Below are 18,786 nucleotides of genomic sequence, written 5' to 3'. Positions count from 1 at the left end.
AAAATGTTGTCTATGTACTGACCCCAATGACTGATATATTTGTGCCACACCGGATGTTTGATGATATAATCTTCTTCGATTTTTAACATGAATGAATTTGCATATGCTGGAGCCATTAGGAACACATTCCGAAACATGCTGTATCAGCCCTTTGCCTAGGCGCCTTATGTGGGTGCCCATGTGCATTTTCACTGTTGTTGACTAGTGCATTTGTTCTCACACTGTAACTACTCTGTCTCCTTTTCTTACTACTGGGAGTGCGCCCTTCCGTATGTCACATCGCTCCTTCCCTCTTGGATTTCCCACACTGACCAATGCCTTGGACCCTGATTGAAATTTTTTAAATTTATTTTTAGTGAAAAACAAGACCTTTTTTACTATACAATAGAAAAGATAAACATAATAATTTCATAATAACAGTACATCTTTCCAACAGTCAATACTAAAACAAATACATATATAATCACTCGGATAAAAGAAGACAATACTAACAGTCTCCAAAAATGTCTTCAGAAAACACAAGGCTGCAAAGCGCCAACCATTCATATCAGAAGTCATAAGTTGCCACACTATTCCACTAGACAAAGTTCTAAAATCTTGAAAAAGGTTATCAAAATTATACAAATGTTGTTCATATAAACCTTTAAACCCCACCAACAAGTGACAATTGGTCTCAATAGTTCTATCAATCTGACAGTACCTACAACCTCTAAGCTGCCGCTCTACTCCCTACCTAGATCCCAATATTTCTCTAGTCGGGAAGAGGTTGAGCCATAAGCGAAGAAATTGAGTTTGCCAAAAGGGACTAGGGAATTTAATCAAATAATTTTGTAGTACATGCAAAGGCCATACATAAAGCAAAATTCCTCAGTAAAGATATCTACGGACTTACTGAATTGTAAATATCCAGTCTAACTCCCAAACCACCTTTTAGCACCGTATTAGATTGATGTTTACATCATACTTTAGCATACATTTACAGCATTCAGTTTCCCATTTATTAAGTGGGACTCAGATTTCTTTGGTGCATAATCTGCTTCACTTCCACCGGATTGTAGACTCTTCTGCGAACACAATTTTAGACAACAGAATCAGATGTTTCCATAAAATAGGTGCTGCGATAGAAAGTTGACCTAATTTGTATCTAAGTACGGCAGCAGGGACCCCCATTGGGGTATTCAAAATCTTCCGCCAAAAACAAATTTTGAGTTTAATCCAATGAGCAGGAGAGTAGAACAACCAGAGTTTCTGCACCGTATATATGATCATCAGAACAAGCTTTTTGTTATAGTACTCTATAACCGGATCAAAGAGAAGTATCCACATTTCTTATTTATCTGAGCCGCTTTTACAGCCAGAGAGATGATTTTAGATTTTTGAAGATTAAAAAGTAAATTTTGATTAGAACCCTCAAATAGGTAATAATCCAAATACATAAAATCAGATACTCGTTCCAATGCACAACTTCCCAAGAACCATTTAAAATTACTATGGCAGCATTTCTTTCCTGACCTAAATTGAAAGACTTTTGTTTTGGTTACATTTATAATCAAATTATTATTATTATTGTAATCCTCCAAACCCGTAAACTACTGTTGAAAACTGATAGGCGGGCAATCCATCAAAACCATATCTTCTGCATATAAAAGATAGTTTGCCTTTTTGTTAGCTAAACGGGGAGGAAAAACTCATTTCATTAAAAGCACAAGAAATGCCAGAAATAAATAAACTAAAAAGAAGTGGTGCTAAGACGTAGCCTTGTTTGAGGCCATGCCTACTTTGAATTGGATCTGAAAGAGCTCTTTGTCTATTCACTCTCTCCCATATGAAAGTGTTGGAGTGCAAGGCAATAATCACACTTAACAGTGAAGGAGGAAAACCCCACACTTGGCGCCTTCTCCACAATCAATTCCTATCAATACAGTTGGAAAAAATAAATATTTAATAAAATGGTCCCTTGAGGGTAAGCAACTGCACACCCTGTGTCTCCTTCCTTATCTGGTAAACTCAGTGCATATGGTGTGAGCCGTGCGTTATAATGAAGGTTCAGGAGGAAGCATGGTAAACCTTAGGTTACTTTATAACGTTGCACACATACGGTTAAATCAGGAACATCAGGTACAGGAGATGGTAGCAGGATCCTAAGTTTTACAGGGAGAGCCCACTGGCTCCCACCACCCAGGCTTCATGTCGTCTCTCCATCTGTCCCTGGGCGGGACCCAAACTCAAGGCATAACATTCTGGGGCCCTGCATCAACATATGCTGTGCATTCTATGACATCAAAGCCACGCAGGATGGATCTACCAGACAAGCCAGATCGTGTGGAAGCAGGATACAACATCGTGCTAAGAGTTTGGGAGGTAAGCAGCCTCCCCGCCAAACAAAAATGTTGATACTTTTTTGTTTGGAATGAACCTCACACTCTTTCCTCTGGAGGCCATATCATAAAGGTTCACTCATGCATATGCCCACAGTTCCTTGCCTCCTCGTTGGCATCATTTCCTGTCAAGTCTGTATGTTGGGCATGAGTTTGTGTTGACTTTTGGTAATTGCAAGTGGCCATAATCGGTCAGTCAGTGGGACGGCGTCCATTGCACTTCGCTCATCCAAATTTGCCATAACATGCCTCCTATCTGTCGTGTCGTAGATTCTGCTCTTGGAATTCTCAACCGCTACAGAGGTAGCAAATCTTCAAATTCTGCCAAGATGAGGGCAAGATGGATTGTGATTGACTGAAATGTGATGCACTCCAGCCAATCAGGTGATCGAAGAGTTCTGGGAACTTGATTGCCTGAGACACAGGGCATCACGGCCAATCAGGGTACGTGGAACATCCTGGCCATGTGATTGGTTTTTATGTTTTTGTGTCCTACCTGCCCACTCCACTCCACTTCTCTGATTTGAAAGATTATCTTCACATTCCACAACCTGCTTTTGTGGTACTCGTGGTGGTTGGTGGATATTTCAGCCACCCCTAAATGCTAATTCTGGCAAAAGGTCTGAAAGAATATCATTTGGGCAGATTAGAACACTCAGTGATCTGGCAGGCAGAAAATACAAACTCTGGTACCTGGTCTGCGATGCACAGGCCAATTACCAGATCAAACTGTATGGAAACAAAAGAAATTGAAAAATAAAAATGAAGCAAGGTAAAACAAACAGAGGCTGCAAGACGCCTGCTTCAATTTTGACATCTGCTGTCAGACACTAACAAGGAAGAAATACACAAACTGCATAGTAGGAAGCCCATACGGAGCATAGTTCCAAACTCACAGGCAACAACTGAGTTAAAAACTGGGTTGCGGGACCCAGAGTTGTGTACCCTGAAACACCCAAAGTGGATTTAGATGCTATCCACAAAACGCAGGACTCTCCCACTGTGGTTCATCCCAAGAGTCGCCAAAGTGATTGGCGTAGGGTTACTTCCTTTACAGGCACAGCAAATCTGAGAGTTGCGCACCCTGGACGCCCTGACGTCGATCCAGATGCCATACTCAATCCCCAAGACTCTGGCAAGGTTCCTTCCTTTACAGGTACAGCAGAAGAGGATACAGAAGATGGCTTCTGGGGAAATGGTCGCATTTGCTATCAAATGTTACCCAAAATGTACAGGCAGCCAGTACTTCATACCATGGTTGATAATATAAAATGGCAAACACTTATGGTTAATTCAAGAACAGATTCAAAGCAGGTCAGTCATATCCTGGAAACGTCCAAACAATCAAGGGTAGATGTCTTTAAGAAAAGCGTTCATGCCTCATTTCATCAATAGGCTCTTCTGTTCATCAACGATGCACATTTCAGAGTGATAAAAATGGAATATACAGAATTTACTGTGAAATATCAATACCAGTCTGACTCTATATTTGGTATTAATTTCAGTTCTTCCCGTCCTTCTTGAGTGAATGCATTGCCTAACAATCTGAAAGACAGAAGAAAGGCTGGTAAATGTTACAGGCAGGAAACGCATAACTTTGTCTTATATCTCAGTTTTTAAATAACTTTAATACAACACTATACAGAGTGAAGTCTACACAATACAGAAATCAACCATGTTCTTTTCTACAGAGTTTTCTGAAAGGCAACACCTCAGAGATGTACTTTGTAGCAGACAGTTTGAGGGGTTCCACAAGTCTGCCAGCTGAATCTTCCCACCACAGGAGGGAGAGTTGGTGTTTCAAGATGGCGGGTGGGGAGGGATGGAAACAATGGTAGGCTCAAAGGAGAGGGGTAGGGTGTGTGCAAGCAAGGCACCCAGGTGGCTGTCTCTGCAAGGGACTGATGCCTCTTTTTAATGTAAGGTTTTGGGAAGAGGAGAGCATGCCCGGGGGGTACCGGCCTACTAGTCCAAGGGCGTTCAATCAAAGGGAGATATATTGAGGACTTTGAAGCAGTGCACGTGGGTGAACACGTTGGATAGGTTAGAACATTGCCAGTAAGAAGGAACACCTAGCAACATGTGCTGGAAGACCTCAGTCATGCTTCATCTTCATAGATAGATATCAATAAAGGCAGTCCCTTTTGCAAATAGATGGGCAGTACCACAATAGGGAGTGGTTACATTAAAATGGAACAAGAAAACAGATTGTTAAAACCTTTCACTAATTTTTTTAAATAATAGTTGCCAGTAGGGGTGTACCGAACTTCGGCTTCGAGTAAGTATTCGGCCGAATTTTGGCTGAAAAAAAGCTATTCGGCTCTTGCCGAATACTTTGACATTCTCATTTGAATACAATGCAACATGAACTCAGAAAGGCAAATATAGACTTCAGTTTGCAAAATTGAATAGAATTAGACCAGACAAATTGCTATTACACAGCTGAAAAATATCTTATATTGTAATCTTCTCTTTAGGGCAAGTTTTTGATACAGATTCATAGACAAAAAAGGGTGGTCATCTTTTATACTTAGCCTGCAACATTACAGTAACATCTTTTCTTTTGGCAAATGTTTATATGAAATGTGCACTTTTTTCAGTTGAAAAAAGCAAACTGAAAAAAATGTGCACAGATACTTTCAGTTCCTGTCATGTCACTTCCCACTGCATACGTCATAGTCCCCCCTTTTCTGTTTTTAAGGACTTGAGTCCTGAGTGTAAGTTGCATATGTTTGTGTATTGGCGAGAAAGAGTAGCTAGGATAAGTGAAAAGTGAGCAGCATTTGTTTGGGTGGGGTGAATAGTTTGAGATGGAGTTCACACATTTCAGATTTCCTCTTGACTTGTGTCCTGCATGAGCCGACATGAACCATTTTATACATTTCTATGTGAACTGCAAAGAAGTTTCGAAACTCAACTGCATCGACTTTGCAACTGGATAGAGAATGCAATGCATCTGATTCACAAAGGCAGTCCATTTGCATTTGTGAAGCCTCCACCTTTAACTGGCACTGAATATGCAACAATCTTTGGAACATTTGGTCCCTTCATTTTGGTTAAATCTTCTTTATTTCCGGCTTTTATACTTTAAATAAAGAATGTACATTAATTACACTGACGAGAAATAAAAGTATAGAATGCATTTAAAATTGTGCTTTATTAGATTTTTTAACAAATGTGTTTTTTGAAGTTTGGAACAGGATTCATTAAATAAAGCAACTATTCGGCTTCATATTCGGCTTCGGCCGAATAGTTGACAAACTATTCGGTATTAGGCCGAATACTAAATATGCTATTCGGTACAGCCCTAGTTGCCAGTAGCTTATACTATATCATAACTTCAGAGAAGCCCATAGAGATCAACGGGCCATTGAATCTGTACCTTAGTTATCAGTCAATGGTGGGATTCTATTAGCCAGATGTTTAGGGGAGCTTCTGTAGCAAGGAGGGTGAAACATACTGGAATGCATGTCACTCCAAAATCATGCTATGCTTCACGTGGCTTATCCAGTTCCTAATTCAAGTCACCACCTGAGCCCACTACATGTTTACATACCTGGCTTGTAAATTTCATGTAGACTGCATCCAAACCTACATCCAAACCTACTCTATGAAATTATATTTCCTGCCACAACACATCTCAGGTGAAACCCACCATCATATCTCATGAAATCCCGCAATTTTATGACTCTTTCCATCAGACTTTTGCATTAATCGGTCCCCAGAATCATGATTAATTGACACAGTGAGCCTTCTGAACATTATACAACAACCATTGTTTAACTAATTCAAAGCAGGATATATCTTGGCTTTTTTACTTTTCAATCTATTTTTGCCTGACCTCACTACATCTCAAACCTCAGCAGCAGAATTCACCTAAGACATGGCTCAGCTTTCCTCTTGATAGGGATGTTTGCAAATGATGCAACATCACTAGATAGCAAACAGCTCTAGTTTGCTATCTAGCAATGCAAATAGTTCAAAACTTAAAAACGTGTTCTCCCCAATTCACCCTCCTTGCAAGACAGCGCGCCATCTGACTTCGAGAGGGAGCAAATCTGACATCTACTGTAGACCAAACGGCCTGAGCAGTCAGAGCAAGGCACGTGCAAAAGTAAAAGGTACAGTAAGCATCGAAGAAGTGCTTGCCTTAGTATCTGAGGTCCATAGTGCCTCAGTCATCTGCCAGCATCAAGCGCTACAGTAATGCTGACCCCATTTCCCAAATCAACAAAAGGTTGTGTTATGATCATGTAGAACCTGGACTACACCAATATACTGCACATCAGCCTCCAAAGTAAAATTACACTGTGCTCCAAAAGGGCAGAGAAAAGATCTAATCAGGAGAGAAATTCTTGAAAATTCATCAGGATTTAGAGCAACTGTGTCACAGTCAAAAAAAAGGAATTACTTCATAATCCCTTACACTTGGCCATTGTCCCTGCCTAAATGCAAATGCAAGTCCACAAACACATGCAATTCAAAACAGGTTCCCAACGTCTGCCTGCTCCCACCATCTGCCAGATCAAGAGAATACAAAACAGAAATTAGTTTCAAAGCCTGCATTCTTGTCATGATGAGTAATTGTGTAAATGTCTATAGGGGTTCTCTACCAAAGAAACTAATAAACTATCCCAACAAAATAATGCAGTCATGGGGCAGCCTACTTCCAGGGATATAGTTCCCAGACCACACCCAGGGATAGAGTACTCAGCCCACACCCATGGATATAGTACACAACCCACATGCAAGGATATAGTACCCAGCCCAGGTCCAGGGATATAGTACCCAGCCCACATCCAGGGATATAGTGCCCAGCCCACATCCAGGGATATAGTACACAACCCACATGCAAGGATATAGCACCCAGCCCACGTCGAGGGATATAGTACCCAGCCCATGTCCAGGGATATAGTACATAACCCGCATGCAAGGATATAGTGCCTGGCCCAGGTCCATGGATATAGTATCCAGCCCACTTCCAGGGATATAGTACACAGACCACACCCAGGGATATAGTACACAACCCACATGCAAGGATTTAGTACCCAGCCCAGGTCCATGGATATAGTACCCAGCCCACTTCCAGGAATTTAGTACCTGGCCCACACCCAGGGATATAGTACCCAGCCCACATGCAATAATACAGTACCCAGCCTACATCTAAGGTTATAGTACCCAGCCCACGTCTAAGGATATAGTGCGCCAAGCCCACTTCCAAGGATATAGTGCCCAGCCCGGGTCCAAGGATATAGTACCCAGACCACACCCAGGAATATAGTACACAACCCACATGCAAGGATATAGTACCCATCCCAGGTCAGTGGACATAGGCCCTCATTACGACCCTGGCGGATTTTTTCCGCCATCGACGGACTTTCCGGCCATGGCGTAAAGTCCGTTTACGCCATGGCGGATGGTGGACTTACCGCCCCATTCCGAGGTCGGCGGGGCGGTAAGTCCCCATTGACCCATTTACCCTTCCCCATTCCCATTTCGGCCCCATAGGGTATAATGGGAGTGGGGAAGGAGTTAATTACGCCACCGTAAATTACGGTGGCGTAATTAACACCAAGGTCCCATAGCGCCATGGATTTTTACGCCCGCAAAAAGCGGGCGGAAAAATGACCATGGCGCTATGGGAACTCGTAGTTGGCGGTAAGGGGTCGGCGCAGCTAACGCTGGCGCAAACCCCTTACCGCCAGGGTCCTAATGAGGCCCATAGTATCCAGCCCACTTCCATGGATATAGTACCAAGGCCAGGTCCATGGATATAGTACCCAGCCCACTTCCAGGGATATAGTGCCCAGCCGACACCCCGGGATATAGTACCCAGCCCACACCCAGGGATATGGTAAGCAACCCACCTGCAACGATATAGTACCCAGCCCACATCCATGGATATAGTGCCCAGCGCAGGTCCATGGATATAATACCCGCCCCACTTCCAGGGATATAGTACCCACACCTCACCCACGGATATAGTACACAACCCACATGCAAGGATATAGTACCCAGCCCACGTCCACGGATATAGTGCCCAGCCAAGGTCCATGTATGTAGTACCCAGCCCACACCCAGGGATATTGTACACAACCCACATGCAAGGAAATACTACCCAGCCCACGTCCAGGGATATAGTGCCCAGCCAAGGTCCATGTATGTAGTACCCAGCCCATTTCCAGGGATATATATCGCCCAGACAACATCCAGGTATATAGTACCCAGCCCACACCCAGGGATATTGTACACAACCCACATGTGGGCTGGGTACTGTATCCCTGGACCTGGACTGGGCAGTGTACCCTTGGACGTGGGCTGGGTACCATACCCCTGGAAGTGGGCTTGGTGCACTATATCCTCGGACATGGGCTGAGTATTGTATCCCTGGGTGTGGTCTAGGAACTATATCTCTGGAAGTGGGCTTGGTGCACTATATCCTAAGACGTGGCCTGGGTACTATAGCCTTAGACGTGGGCTGGGTACTATATCCTTGCATGTGGGTTGTGTACTATATCCCTGGGTGTGGGCTGGGTACTATATCCCTGGGTGTGGCCTGGTTACTAAATTCCTGGAGGTGGACTGGGTACCATATCCATGGACCTGGGCTGGGTACGAAATCCTTGCATGTGGGTGGTGTACTATATCCCTGGGTGTGGTCTGGGTACTATATCCCTGGAAGTGGGCTGGGTACTATATCCCTGGACGTGGGCTGGGTACTCTATCCCTGGACCTGGGCAGTATATCCCTGGAAGTGGGCTAGAGTGCACCAAGCCCACATCCAGTCACATACACCCAGACCACACAGAGGGATATAGTACACAACCCACATCCAAAGATACAGCACCCATCCCGCATCCAAGAATATAGTACGCAAAGTCCACTGACAACACCCAGGCATATAGCACCCAGACCTCACTGAGGGATATAGTACACATCCCACGTCAAAGGATATAGTACCCAGCACATGTCCAGGGATATAGTACCCAGCCCACGTCCAGGGATATAGTGCCCAGCCCACTTCCAGGTATATAGTACATAGCCCACTTCCATGGATACAGTACCCTGCCAACATCCAGGGATATAGCACACAGCCCTCGTCCAGGGATATAGTGCCCAGCCCACGTTGAGGGATATAGTACCCAGCCCAGGTCGAGGGATATAGTGCCCAGGTCGAGGGATATAGTACCCAGCTCACATCAAGGGATATAGTACCCAGCCCGGGTCAAGGGATATAGTACCCAGCCAGGTCCAGGGATATAGTACCCATACCAAACCCAGGGATATAGTACCCAGCCCACACCCTGGGATATAACCCACATGCAAGGATATAGTAACCAGCTCATGTCTAAGGATATAGTGCACCAAGCCCACACCCAGGAATATAGCACACAGCCGACATGCAAGGATATAGTACCCAGCCTATGTCTAAGGCTATAGTACCCAGCCCACATCTAAGGATATAGTGCACCAAGGCCACTTACAGGGATATAGTTCCCAGATCACACCCAGGGATACAATACGCAGCCCACGTCGTAGGATATAGTACCCAACCAAAGTCCATGGATATAGTGCACCAAGCCCACTTCCAGGGATATAGTACCCAGCCCACTTCCAGTGATTTAGTGCCCAGCCCAGGTCCATGGATATAGTATCCAGCCCACTTCCAGGGATATAGTTACCAGACCACACCCAGGGATACAATACACAGCCCACATCCAAGGATATTGTATGCAGCCCACTTCCAGGGATATAGTTACCGGACCATACCAGGGATACAATACACAGCCCACATCCAAGGATATAGTACGCCCTAGCCCACTTCCAGGGATATAGTACCTTGCCATCAGCCAGCGATATAGTAACCAGACCACATCCAGGGATATAGTACACAGCTCACGTCCAGGGATATAGTGCCAAGCCCACTTCCAGGTACATAGTACCCTGCCAACACCCAGGGATATAGTACCCAGACTACACCCAGGGATTTATGGTGCACCACGCCCACGTCCCGGGATATAATACCCAGCCCACGTTGAGGGCTATAGTAGCCAGTCCAGGAATATAGTACCCAGCCCACTTCCAGGGATATAATTCCCAGACGACACCCAGGGATATAATAGACAGCTCATGTCCAAGGATATAGTACCCAACTCACGTCTAGGCATATAGAGCGCCAAGCCCACTTCCAGGGATATAGTGCCCAGTCCAGGTACATGAATATAGTACCCAGCCCAGGTCCAGGAATATAGTACCCAGCCCAAACCCAGGGATATAGCACCCAGCCCACACCCAGGAATATAGTACACAACCGACATGCAAGGATATAGTACCCAGCCCATGTCTAAGGATATAGTACCCAGCCCACATCTAAGGATATAGTGCACCAAGGCCACTTACAGGGATATAGTTCCCAGATCACACCCAGGGATACAAAACGCAGCCCACGTCAAGGATATAGTACCCAACCAACGTCCATGGATATAGTGTGCCAAGCCCACTTCCAGGGATATAGTACCCAGCACACGTCCAGGGATATAGTGCCCAGCTCAGGTCCATGGATATAGTATCAAGGGATATATTACCTAGACCACACCCAGGGATAAAGTACACAACCCACATGCCATGATATAGTACCCAGCCCACATCTAGTGCACCAAGCTCACACCCGGGATTTAGCATCCAGCCCACACCCAGGAATATAGTAGACAACCGACATGCAAGAATATAGTACCCAGCCCATGTCTAAGGATATAGTACCCAGCCCACGTCTAAGGATAGCGTGCACAGAGACCACACAGAGGGATATAGTACACATTCTGGCCTAAGCCCCGTCTACCTGGTACCTTCCAGGTTGCCACTCTCTTTCCCCACTTAGCAAGCCCCGCCCACCTGGTGCCTTCCTGGTTGCCGCTCTTTTTCCCTAGTCAAGGAGCCCTCCAGCCTCTTTCCTTTGCAGATGGGGCCATTTTGTAGTAGGTGAACGATTCCCAGTGCTCCGGGCTTCAATGGCTTGGTTGTTCCTGCAGGACTGGCAAATGTGGCCCCTCTGGCAACTTCAATATGATGTCCCTCAGGGCTACTCCAATCTCCAAATGGTAAGTCGATTTGAGCGGAGAAACACTGTACACTGCTGCAGGTGCTTGTGCAGCTGCATCACTTCTATAGGGTCCCAGCCTGTATGGCTGTGCTGTTTTGACAGCAAGAAAACACTTGCATTTTATATATATCCTCACAAGCTCTGTTCTGGTGTTAGGCAAAGTATCACTGGTCTTACTAAAACATGGTGAAACACTTGTGTATAGGCACGTTACAAATGCCATATCATATCATATCATGGTGAACCAGGCTCGGGAGGGATATAAAAGGCACCTTACTGTTGTCTGATACATGTATCCAGGAGGCTGTCTCACCCTTGTCAGACAGGAGGTAGCTCATGGCATGGGCACAAGGCCCTTGGTAGGCTGGCTTTCCTGGTCTCCTGAGTCCTTGTCAGCTCTTTGGACAGATTGCAGACAGTGGCTTTATCACATACCCTTTGGCTTTCTTCTTGGCTGTCCCTCGTTTCTTTGCTCCCCAGATGATGTCAAGACTGATAAGGAACAAGTTACTTACCTGTAACTGTTGTTCTCCAGCATGGGTCTGGCATGGATTCACATGCTCATGAATATTCCCCGTCGTCAGGCTGGGAATCCTCGGTAAAGAAAAAACCAGTATCAGTTTCGTTTCTGATCTGTCTTTCGTAGTAATAACCAATCACTGGTCTCTGCGTCATACTGACCACAGCCAATGACTGCCCTCTACCTAAGCACCGCCTCTGGCAGCCATCTTCAGATTTGGAAGCACGTGAAGTGGCAGTATGACCAAGTGAAGAGCCGCAGAGGGGTAGGCGGGAGGGTTCGCATGTGAATCCATGCCAGACCCATGCTGGAGAACAACAGTTACAGGTAAGTAACTTGTTCCTTCTCCAGCATGGGGTCTGGCATGGATTCACATGCTCATGAATAAAGAATACATAGCAGTACACACATGCACAACCACGGGAGGTGGCAAAGGCTCAACATTAAGCATCACATAAACTCAACATTAAGCATCTTACCTCCTCACCAGGCTCACCTCAGGCGAACAGGTTGCGCAGCACTGCTTGGCCGACCCTGGACTCCTCCCTGGAATCCCGGTCGACGCAGTAGAATTTCGTGAAGGTGTGCGTCGACCTCCACGTAGCAGCCCTGCATATGTCCAGCAGGGGCACACCAGATAGGAACGCCGTGGTAGCTGCGATCGCTCTGGTGGAATGGGCTCTCGGACGGCCAGGCAGCGGTCGGTTTGCCAACCGATGACAGTACATGATACAGCCGGAGAGCCATCTGGAAATGGAAGCCTTCGAGAGAGCCTTCCCCTGATTGACAGGTCCAAAGTTCACAAAGAGTTGTGACGTCTTCCGAAAACACTTCGTGCGGTCTACGTAGAACTTCAGCGCTCTAGCCACATCCAGCGAGTGCAAAGTCCTCTCAGCCGGCGACGAAGGCGACGGGAAGAACACAGGCAACACCAAGGGTTCGTTGAGATGGAAGTCCGACGGCACCTTGGGCATGAAGGAGGGGTGCGTCCTGAGCACTACCCTCGTGTCGTGGAAAGTCAAGTACGGGGCCTTGCAGGAAAGGGCCTGGATCTCTCCCACTCGTCGTGCGGAGGTGATGGCCACAAGAAAAGCTGTTTTCCACGATAGAAACTTCAACGGGGCCGAGTGCAGAGGCTCGAACGGAGGTCCCATGAGCTTGGTCAGCACCACGTTGAGCTCCCACGCCGGGGCCGGGGCCTTCACCGGCGGGAACGATCTGAACAGTCCCTTCATGAACTCTTTCACCAGACGATGAGACCACAAGGACGTCCGCCCCGTGGTTCTGGTGTATCGGGAGATCGCAGCAAGATGGATCTTGATGGACGCGTGTGCCAGACCAGCTTTGGCCAGCGTCAGCAGGTACGGCAGTACTTGGGGAGCCGTAATCCGTAGAGGGTTAATCTTCTGTGCGTGGCACCAGACAGAGAACCTCTTCCATTTGTGTCCATAGCATTTAAGAGTCGAGGACGCCCTGGCCTTTGCAAGAACCTCTCTGCAATCGGCCGGTATGTCGTATCCTCCAAACTCTAGCGCTGCAGGAGCCAGGCCTGCAAGTTCAGCGACTTCGGGTCGTGGTGGAGGATGGCGCCTCCTTCCCTGGAGAGTAGATCCGCGTCCGCCGGCAGCTTGATCGGCGGGGACGCTGACAAGTCCAGAAGGTCCGGGAACCATATCTGCCTCGGCCACGCAGGTGCGACGAGGATCATCCTGCACCGTGACCTCTTGAGCTGGTTGACGAGCCGGATTAGCAGAGGCAAGGGAGGGAACGCGTAGAGGAACAGGCCCTCCCAGGGGAACGAGAAAGCATCGCCCATGCTCCTCGTCTGGGGAAACCTGCTGGCGAACCTCCGGCACTTGGTGTTCGTTGCCGTCGCGAACAGGTCGATCTGGGGTGTGCCCCACCGTCGGAAGAGGCGATCCACCAGATCCTGCCGTAGTTCCCACTCGTGGCACGAGCGCAGCTCCCTGCTGAGTGAGTCGGCGATGCTGTTTTTTATCCCTGCCAGATGAAACGGCACTAGAAAAATCCCTTGGGCGACTGCCCAATGCCACAGGTCCTGCGCCTCCTTGGACAGCGCTGGGGACCTGGTTCCGCCCTGTTTCCTGATGTAAAACATGGTGGTGGTGTTGTCGGTGAAGATCCTCACCACCTTGCCCTTGAGGGACGGAAGGAAGGACCTGAGGGCCCAAAACACTGCACGGAGCTCCAGGACGTTGATATGCAGGGACTTCTCCGTCGGGAGCCAGAGTCCCCTTGCGTGCAGATTTTCGGTGTGCGCTCCCCACCCTTCCAGGGAGGCATCCGTGGTCACAGTCTCCTGGTGGGCTGGGGTCTGGAAGTCCATGCCCGCCGTCAGATGCGCGCGGGTGCCCCACCACCGTATCGCTCGTCGGAAACTCTCGTCGAGCTTGATCCTTTCCTCGAAGCTGCCCGTCGTCTGGATCCAGCGCGCATCCAGGAATTCTTGCAACGGGCGCATCCGGAGCCTGCACATGGGAATGAGGTAGATGCAGGAAGACATCATCCCGAGGAGGGACTTGATGGACCTCACCTTGGCCGCGTCGGCCACCAACATCCGTTGCACCTTGCCCAAGATGGTCCTGGTCCTCTCCTCCGACGGGGAGGCCAGAAGGGACACTGTGTCGAGCCTCGCTCCCAGAAACAGTGCGACTTGCGCGGGCACCAGGTGGGATTTGGCGTAGTTCACGGAGAATCCCAGGTCCGTGAGGAGTTTGACGGTCCTTGCCGTGTGGACCACGGCGAGCTCCCTCGTCTTGGCGCGGATGAGCCAGTCGTCCAGGTAGGGGTAGACGTGAATCCCCTCGCGGCGCAGCTGCGCCGCCACCGGTGCGAGGCACTTGGTGAATACCCTGGGTGCCGACCGTAGTCCGAAGGGAAGGGCTTTGAACTGGTAATGACGCCCTTGGACCACGAATCTGAGGAATTTTCGGTGCCCCTTTAGGATGGGAATGTGGAAGTAGGCATCCTCCAAATCCAACGACGATAGGAACTCTCCTTCCTCCAGCTGACCCAGGACGTGCTGGAGGGTGACCATCCGGAACTTCTGCGCCTTGATGAACTTGTTCAGACGTCGCAGGTCTAGGATGGGGCGCCATCCTCCCGTCTTCTTCTTCACGAGGAAGTATCGCGAGTAGACTCCGGAGCCCCGAAGCCTCTTTGGGACGAGTTCGATGGCGCCCTTTCTGAGCATCGCCTTTACCTCCAGGAGAAGTTGAGGGACGTGAAGTTCTTTCCTGGCCACGGGGGGGACGCGCGGGCACCTTCTTTGAAACTCGAGCGCGTGGCCCCGGGCCAGGGCGTCCAGCACCCAACGGTCGGTGGAGATGGACTCCCACACGCTGACGAAGCCCGCCAGCCGGCCTCCCACCGGGGTGCTTCGGTGGGGGCCCGACCCCACGGCCGGTTCAATCCTGCTTGGACGCGGCCTTGCCGCCTTGACCTCCTTGGCGACGACGGCGGGGTCCGCTAGACTTGCCTCGTCCTCTGTAGGCCTCTTGCGACGACGAGCGGGCCGCTTGACGGTAGGAAGCGAAACCGCCGCCGGAACCTTTGGAGGCGCCCTTGCCTCCGCCGCTCCGAAAGGGCGTTCGTCGTTGCTGCAGGACTCCAAGGGCCCTGGCCGTCTCAGTATCCGCCTTGATGGCCTGAAGGGAATCGTCCACTGTCTTCCCAAACAGGTTGTTCCCGTCGAAGGGCATGTCCAGGACTCTGGTCTGGACGTCCTGCCGAAAGTCTGTAGCTTTGAGCCATCCACGACGTCGAAGGCAAACGCCGTTGCCCAGCTGGCGGAACCCAGTGTCGGCGATGTCCGTCGCCACGGTGATGGCGTGGTCCGACGCCACCTCACCTTCCTGCAGGATCTCAAGGGCCTCCGCCCTCTTGTCGTCCGGCAGAAAATCCAGCAGGGGAGCTATCTTGTACCAGAGCTCCCTGTCGTAGCGGGCCACGATAGCCAAGGCGTTGGCCGCTTTAATCGTCGTCGCTGCCGACGAGATGACTCTACGTCCCATAGCATCCAATTTCTTTCCCTCGCCGTCCGGCGGGGAAGTTGATGTGGAGGCCGCACCCCCCCCTGCTTTCTTCCTGGCTGCCGCGGAGACGACGGAGTCCGGGGTAGGCTGCGCCCGGAGGCATAGGGGGGCCGTGTCCGGGACCCGGTACTTTTTCTCGTACCGGTCTCTTCTAGCTGGCGTCGTGGAAGGGTTCTTGAGGAGGGAAAGGCCCTCATCCCAAATGTCGTCCAACAGAGGCACTGCGAGGACCGTCTTCCTCTTGGCCTCGCGCCGCTGATAAAGGAAGCCTTCCTTTTTCTTCTCCTCAGGGCAGAGTTGGAAAAGCTCGGAAGCCCTGGAGATCATGGAGTGGAAAGATCCGATCTCGTCGGGCGGAGAAGCCCTGTTGGGAGGCGACGACGGAAAATCCTCGTCGTATGCCTCGTCGTCCGTACCCGTCGCTGCCGTGTCAGTCCCCGTATCATCCCCTCGGGTGGACGGGGAGGAGGGCTGGACGGGGCGCGACGGTTGAAAAGGAGGTGGTGGATGGATCCTTCTTTTCTTGGTAGGGGGAACACCAGAAGGTCCCGGTTCTGGATCCCCCGACGGGAGAGGTTCCTCCGTCGGTAACGGTAGCCTCGTCCTTATCTCGGTGCATAAGGACTGTATGGCCAACAAAATGGCCGCCGAGTTGTCTTGCGGCGCTGGCAGAGGGGAATCCGACGGGCGAGCAGGGGCCCCGTCGGTATCCTCGACGATGTCGTCGTCGTCACCTGCGTCGGGGTCCATCCCGGCGGGCTGGCCTTCTTCCACGCCTAGGCCGTGGCTTAAGACCTCGATCAGCTCCTCTTCTGAGGTTGAGGCCGAATCTACAACGACGCCCTGCCCCCCCTTCTTCTTCCCCACGGAGGGTTTCACGGGGGTCCTATCGATGGGCACAAAGGAAGACTCCCTCCGCGGAGGCAGGGAGATTCTGGGCCCTGAGGTCGCCACCACTGGTGTAGCCACCACAGGCTGAGCCAGGGCCGCCGCGACCGTTTCGATAGAGGGCTTGGTCGGATGGATCAAGGCCTTCACCACCTTAGGTGCGCTCACCGCCTTATCCTTGAGGGAGGGGGCACTGCCACGCTCCTCCTCTGCCTTAGAGCTCGACCGGGGCCTCTCCAGGAGCTTCGCCGGGTGCTCGGCCTTCCTCTTACCCGACCCAGAGCGTTGGCTCGTGGTTGATGGTGCCGGGGAGGGTGCGCCCTGCCTGGCGACCGTAGAGCCCGACCGTTCGGCGCTCCCGGTGCCAGCGGACTCGCGGTGCTTGGCCTTATGTTGGGCCCCCGTCGCCGGGGCGCCCTCAAAGGTCTTAGAAGACCGCTCGGATTTCTTCTTCTTCTCGCCAGACGGGCTCTTACCCTCCAGCCAGTTGGCGAGACGTTGATGGCGGTCCTTCATGGTCCGTTCCGACATGTTGCCACAAAACGCACAGTCCTTCTCCACGTGCGTCTTGTCCTCATGAAGGCAGTAAAGGCAGAAAGAGTGTTCGTCCTCCTTGAAGACGTTCTGCAGCTGGCATCCAGGGCAGACCCTGAACAGCTTTCCGGGCGTCGAGCTTCCCTTCTCCTGGGCCATCTCCGAGACCGGGCCTGAGAAGCTTCTGGAGTCCTCCGAAGCGTAGCTCGACGAAATCTTCACCCTTGAGGGGCACAGATGAATCCGACACGGGTCCCCGTTGATCGGATGTAGGATCGGTGGAGCTTGAGGCTCTTTTGACCGAAAGAATCGAAGTTTTTTTGTGAAAAAGCGCGAAAAAAGCACTAACGCTCGAGAGCAATAGCACGAGGATCCCAACACATGAACGTGCGGTAAAAATCTGAAGATGGCTGCCAGAGGCGGTGCTTAGGTAGAGGGCAGTCATTGGCTGTGGTCAGTATGACGCAGAGACCAGTGATTGGTTATTACTACGAAAGACAGATCAGAAACGAAACTGATACTGGTTTTTTCTTTACCGAGGATTCCCAGCCTGACGACGGGGAATATTCATGAGCATGTGAATCCATGCCAGACCCCATGCTGGAGAATCTACATTAGTTTGTGGTCTACGCTTGCAATGATATACTGAGAACTACACAGCTAAGGAACCTGTCCATGATCCTGATGTTGGTGTCTTGGTGACAGGCTAGCCAAACGAGGGCTACATGGTCGGTCACTGTCCTAAACCTTGATAGGCTGTACCCAATCATGAGGGGGGAAATCAAGGGGAAAAGGCCACAACAGTTGGCCAAGGAAGCACAACAGTGATTAGATGAATGTGACCCTTCAATCGGGAGCTTAGTTACATGTCATCCCTCAATCTCCTACTGAAGATAAGGACGAGTCCTAAAGCACAAAAGAAAATGCCTGCCCAAAGAAGAACAGTGAGGACCCTCTGCTGGTCTCTGCCCTCCTCCAAAAACGTTTCTGGTGGCACAGCACTGAGCCTACCTTGAAAACCATCTTAAAACGCAAAAACACCAGTGGGCCACCACTTCACACAGGTGGAAGGACACTGCAGGATCTGCCAGTCAAAGGTCTTGAACCTACCTAGAAATAGCATCTCAAAACATAATACTCCAGAAGATTACCGCCTAACACAGGAGGGCGCACACTGCCGGATCTGCCAATCAAGGTCTTGAACCTACCTAGAAATAGCATCTCAAAACATAATGCTCCAGAAGATTACCACCTAACACAGGAGGGCGCACACTGCAGGATCTGCCAGTCCAGGTCTTGAACCTACCTAGA

The 18,786-nt window shown here is 49.8% G+C and overlaps 1 protein-coding gene across 4 annotated transcripts in view; it reads right to left on the bottom strand.

The window, feature by feature from the left end:
* Positions 1-330: 330 nt before the first annotated feature.
* LOC138452987 (NACHT, LRR and PYD domains-containing protein 12-like) overlaps positions 331-18,786 on the bottom strand; it is a 468,167-nt gene continuing 449,711 nt past the window's right edge. For all 4 annotated transcript variants that reach the window (XM_069605368.1, XM_069605370.1, XM_069605367.1 and 1 more), the window contains one exon: positions 331-3,923. In XM_069605368.1, the coding sequence (XP_069461469.1) occupies positions 3,845-3,923 (79 nt within the window). In that variant the 3' untranslated portion in view covers positions 331-3,844. The remainder of the gene's footprint in view (positions 3,924-18,786) is intronic.

Source organism: Ambystoma mexicanum, chromosome 4p (genome assembly GCF_040938575.1).
Source record: "Ambystoma mexicanum isolate Mex_15411 chromosome 4p, UKY_AmexF1_1, whole genome shotgun sequence".
In the NCBI taxonomy this organism is placed as follows: Eukaryota; Metazoa; Chordata; class Amphibia; order Caudata; family Ambystomatidae; genus Ambystoma; species Ambystoma mexicanum.
Note: the sequence above shows the minus strand (reverse complement) of the source record. Positions and strands in the feature narration are given on the sequence as shown.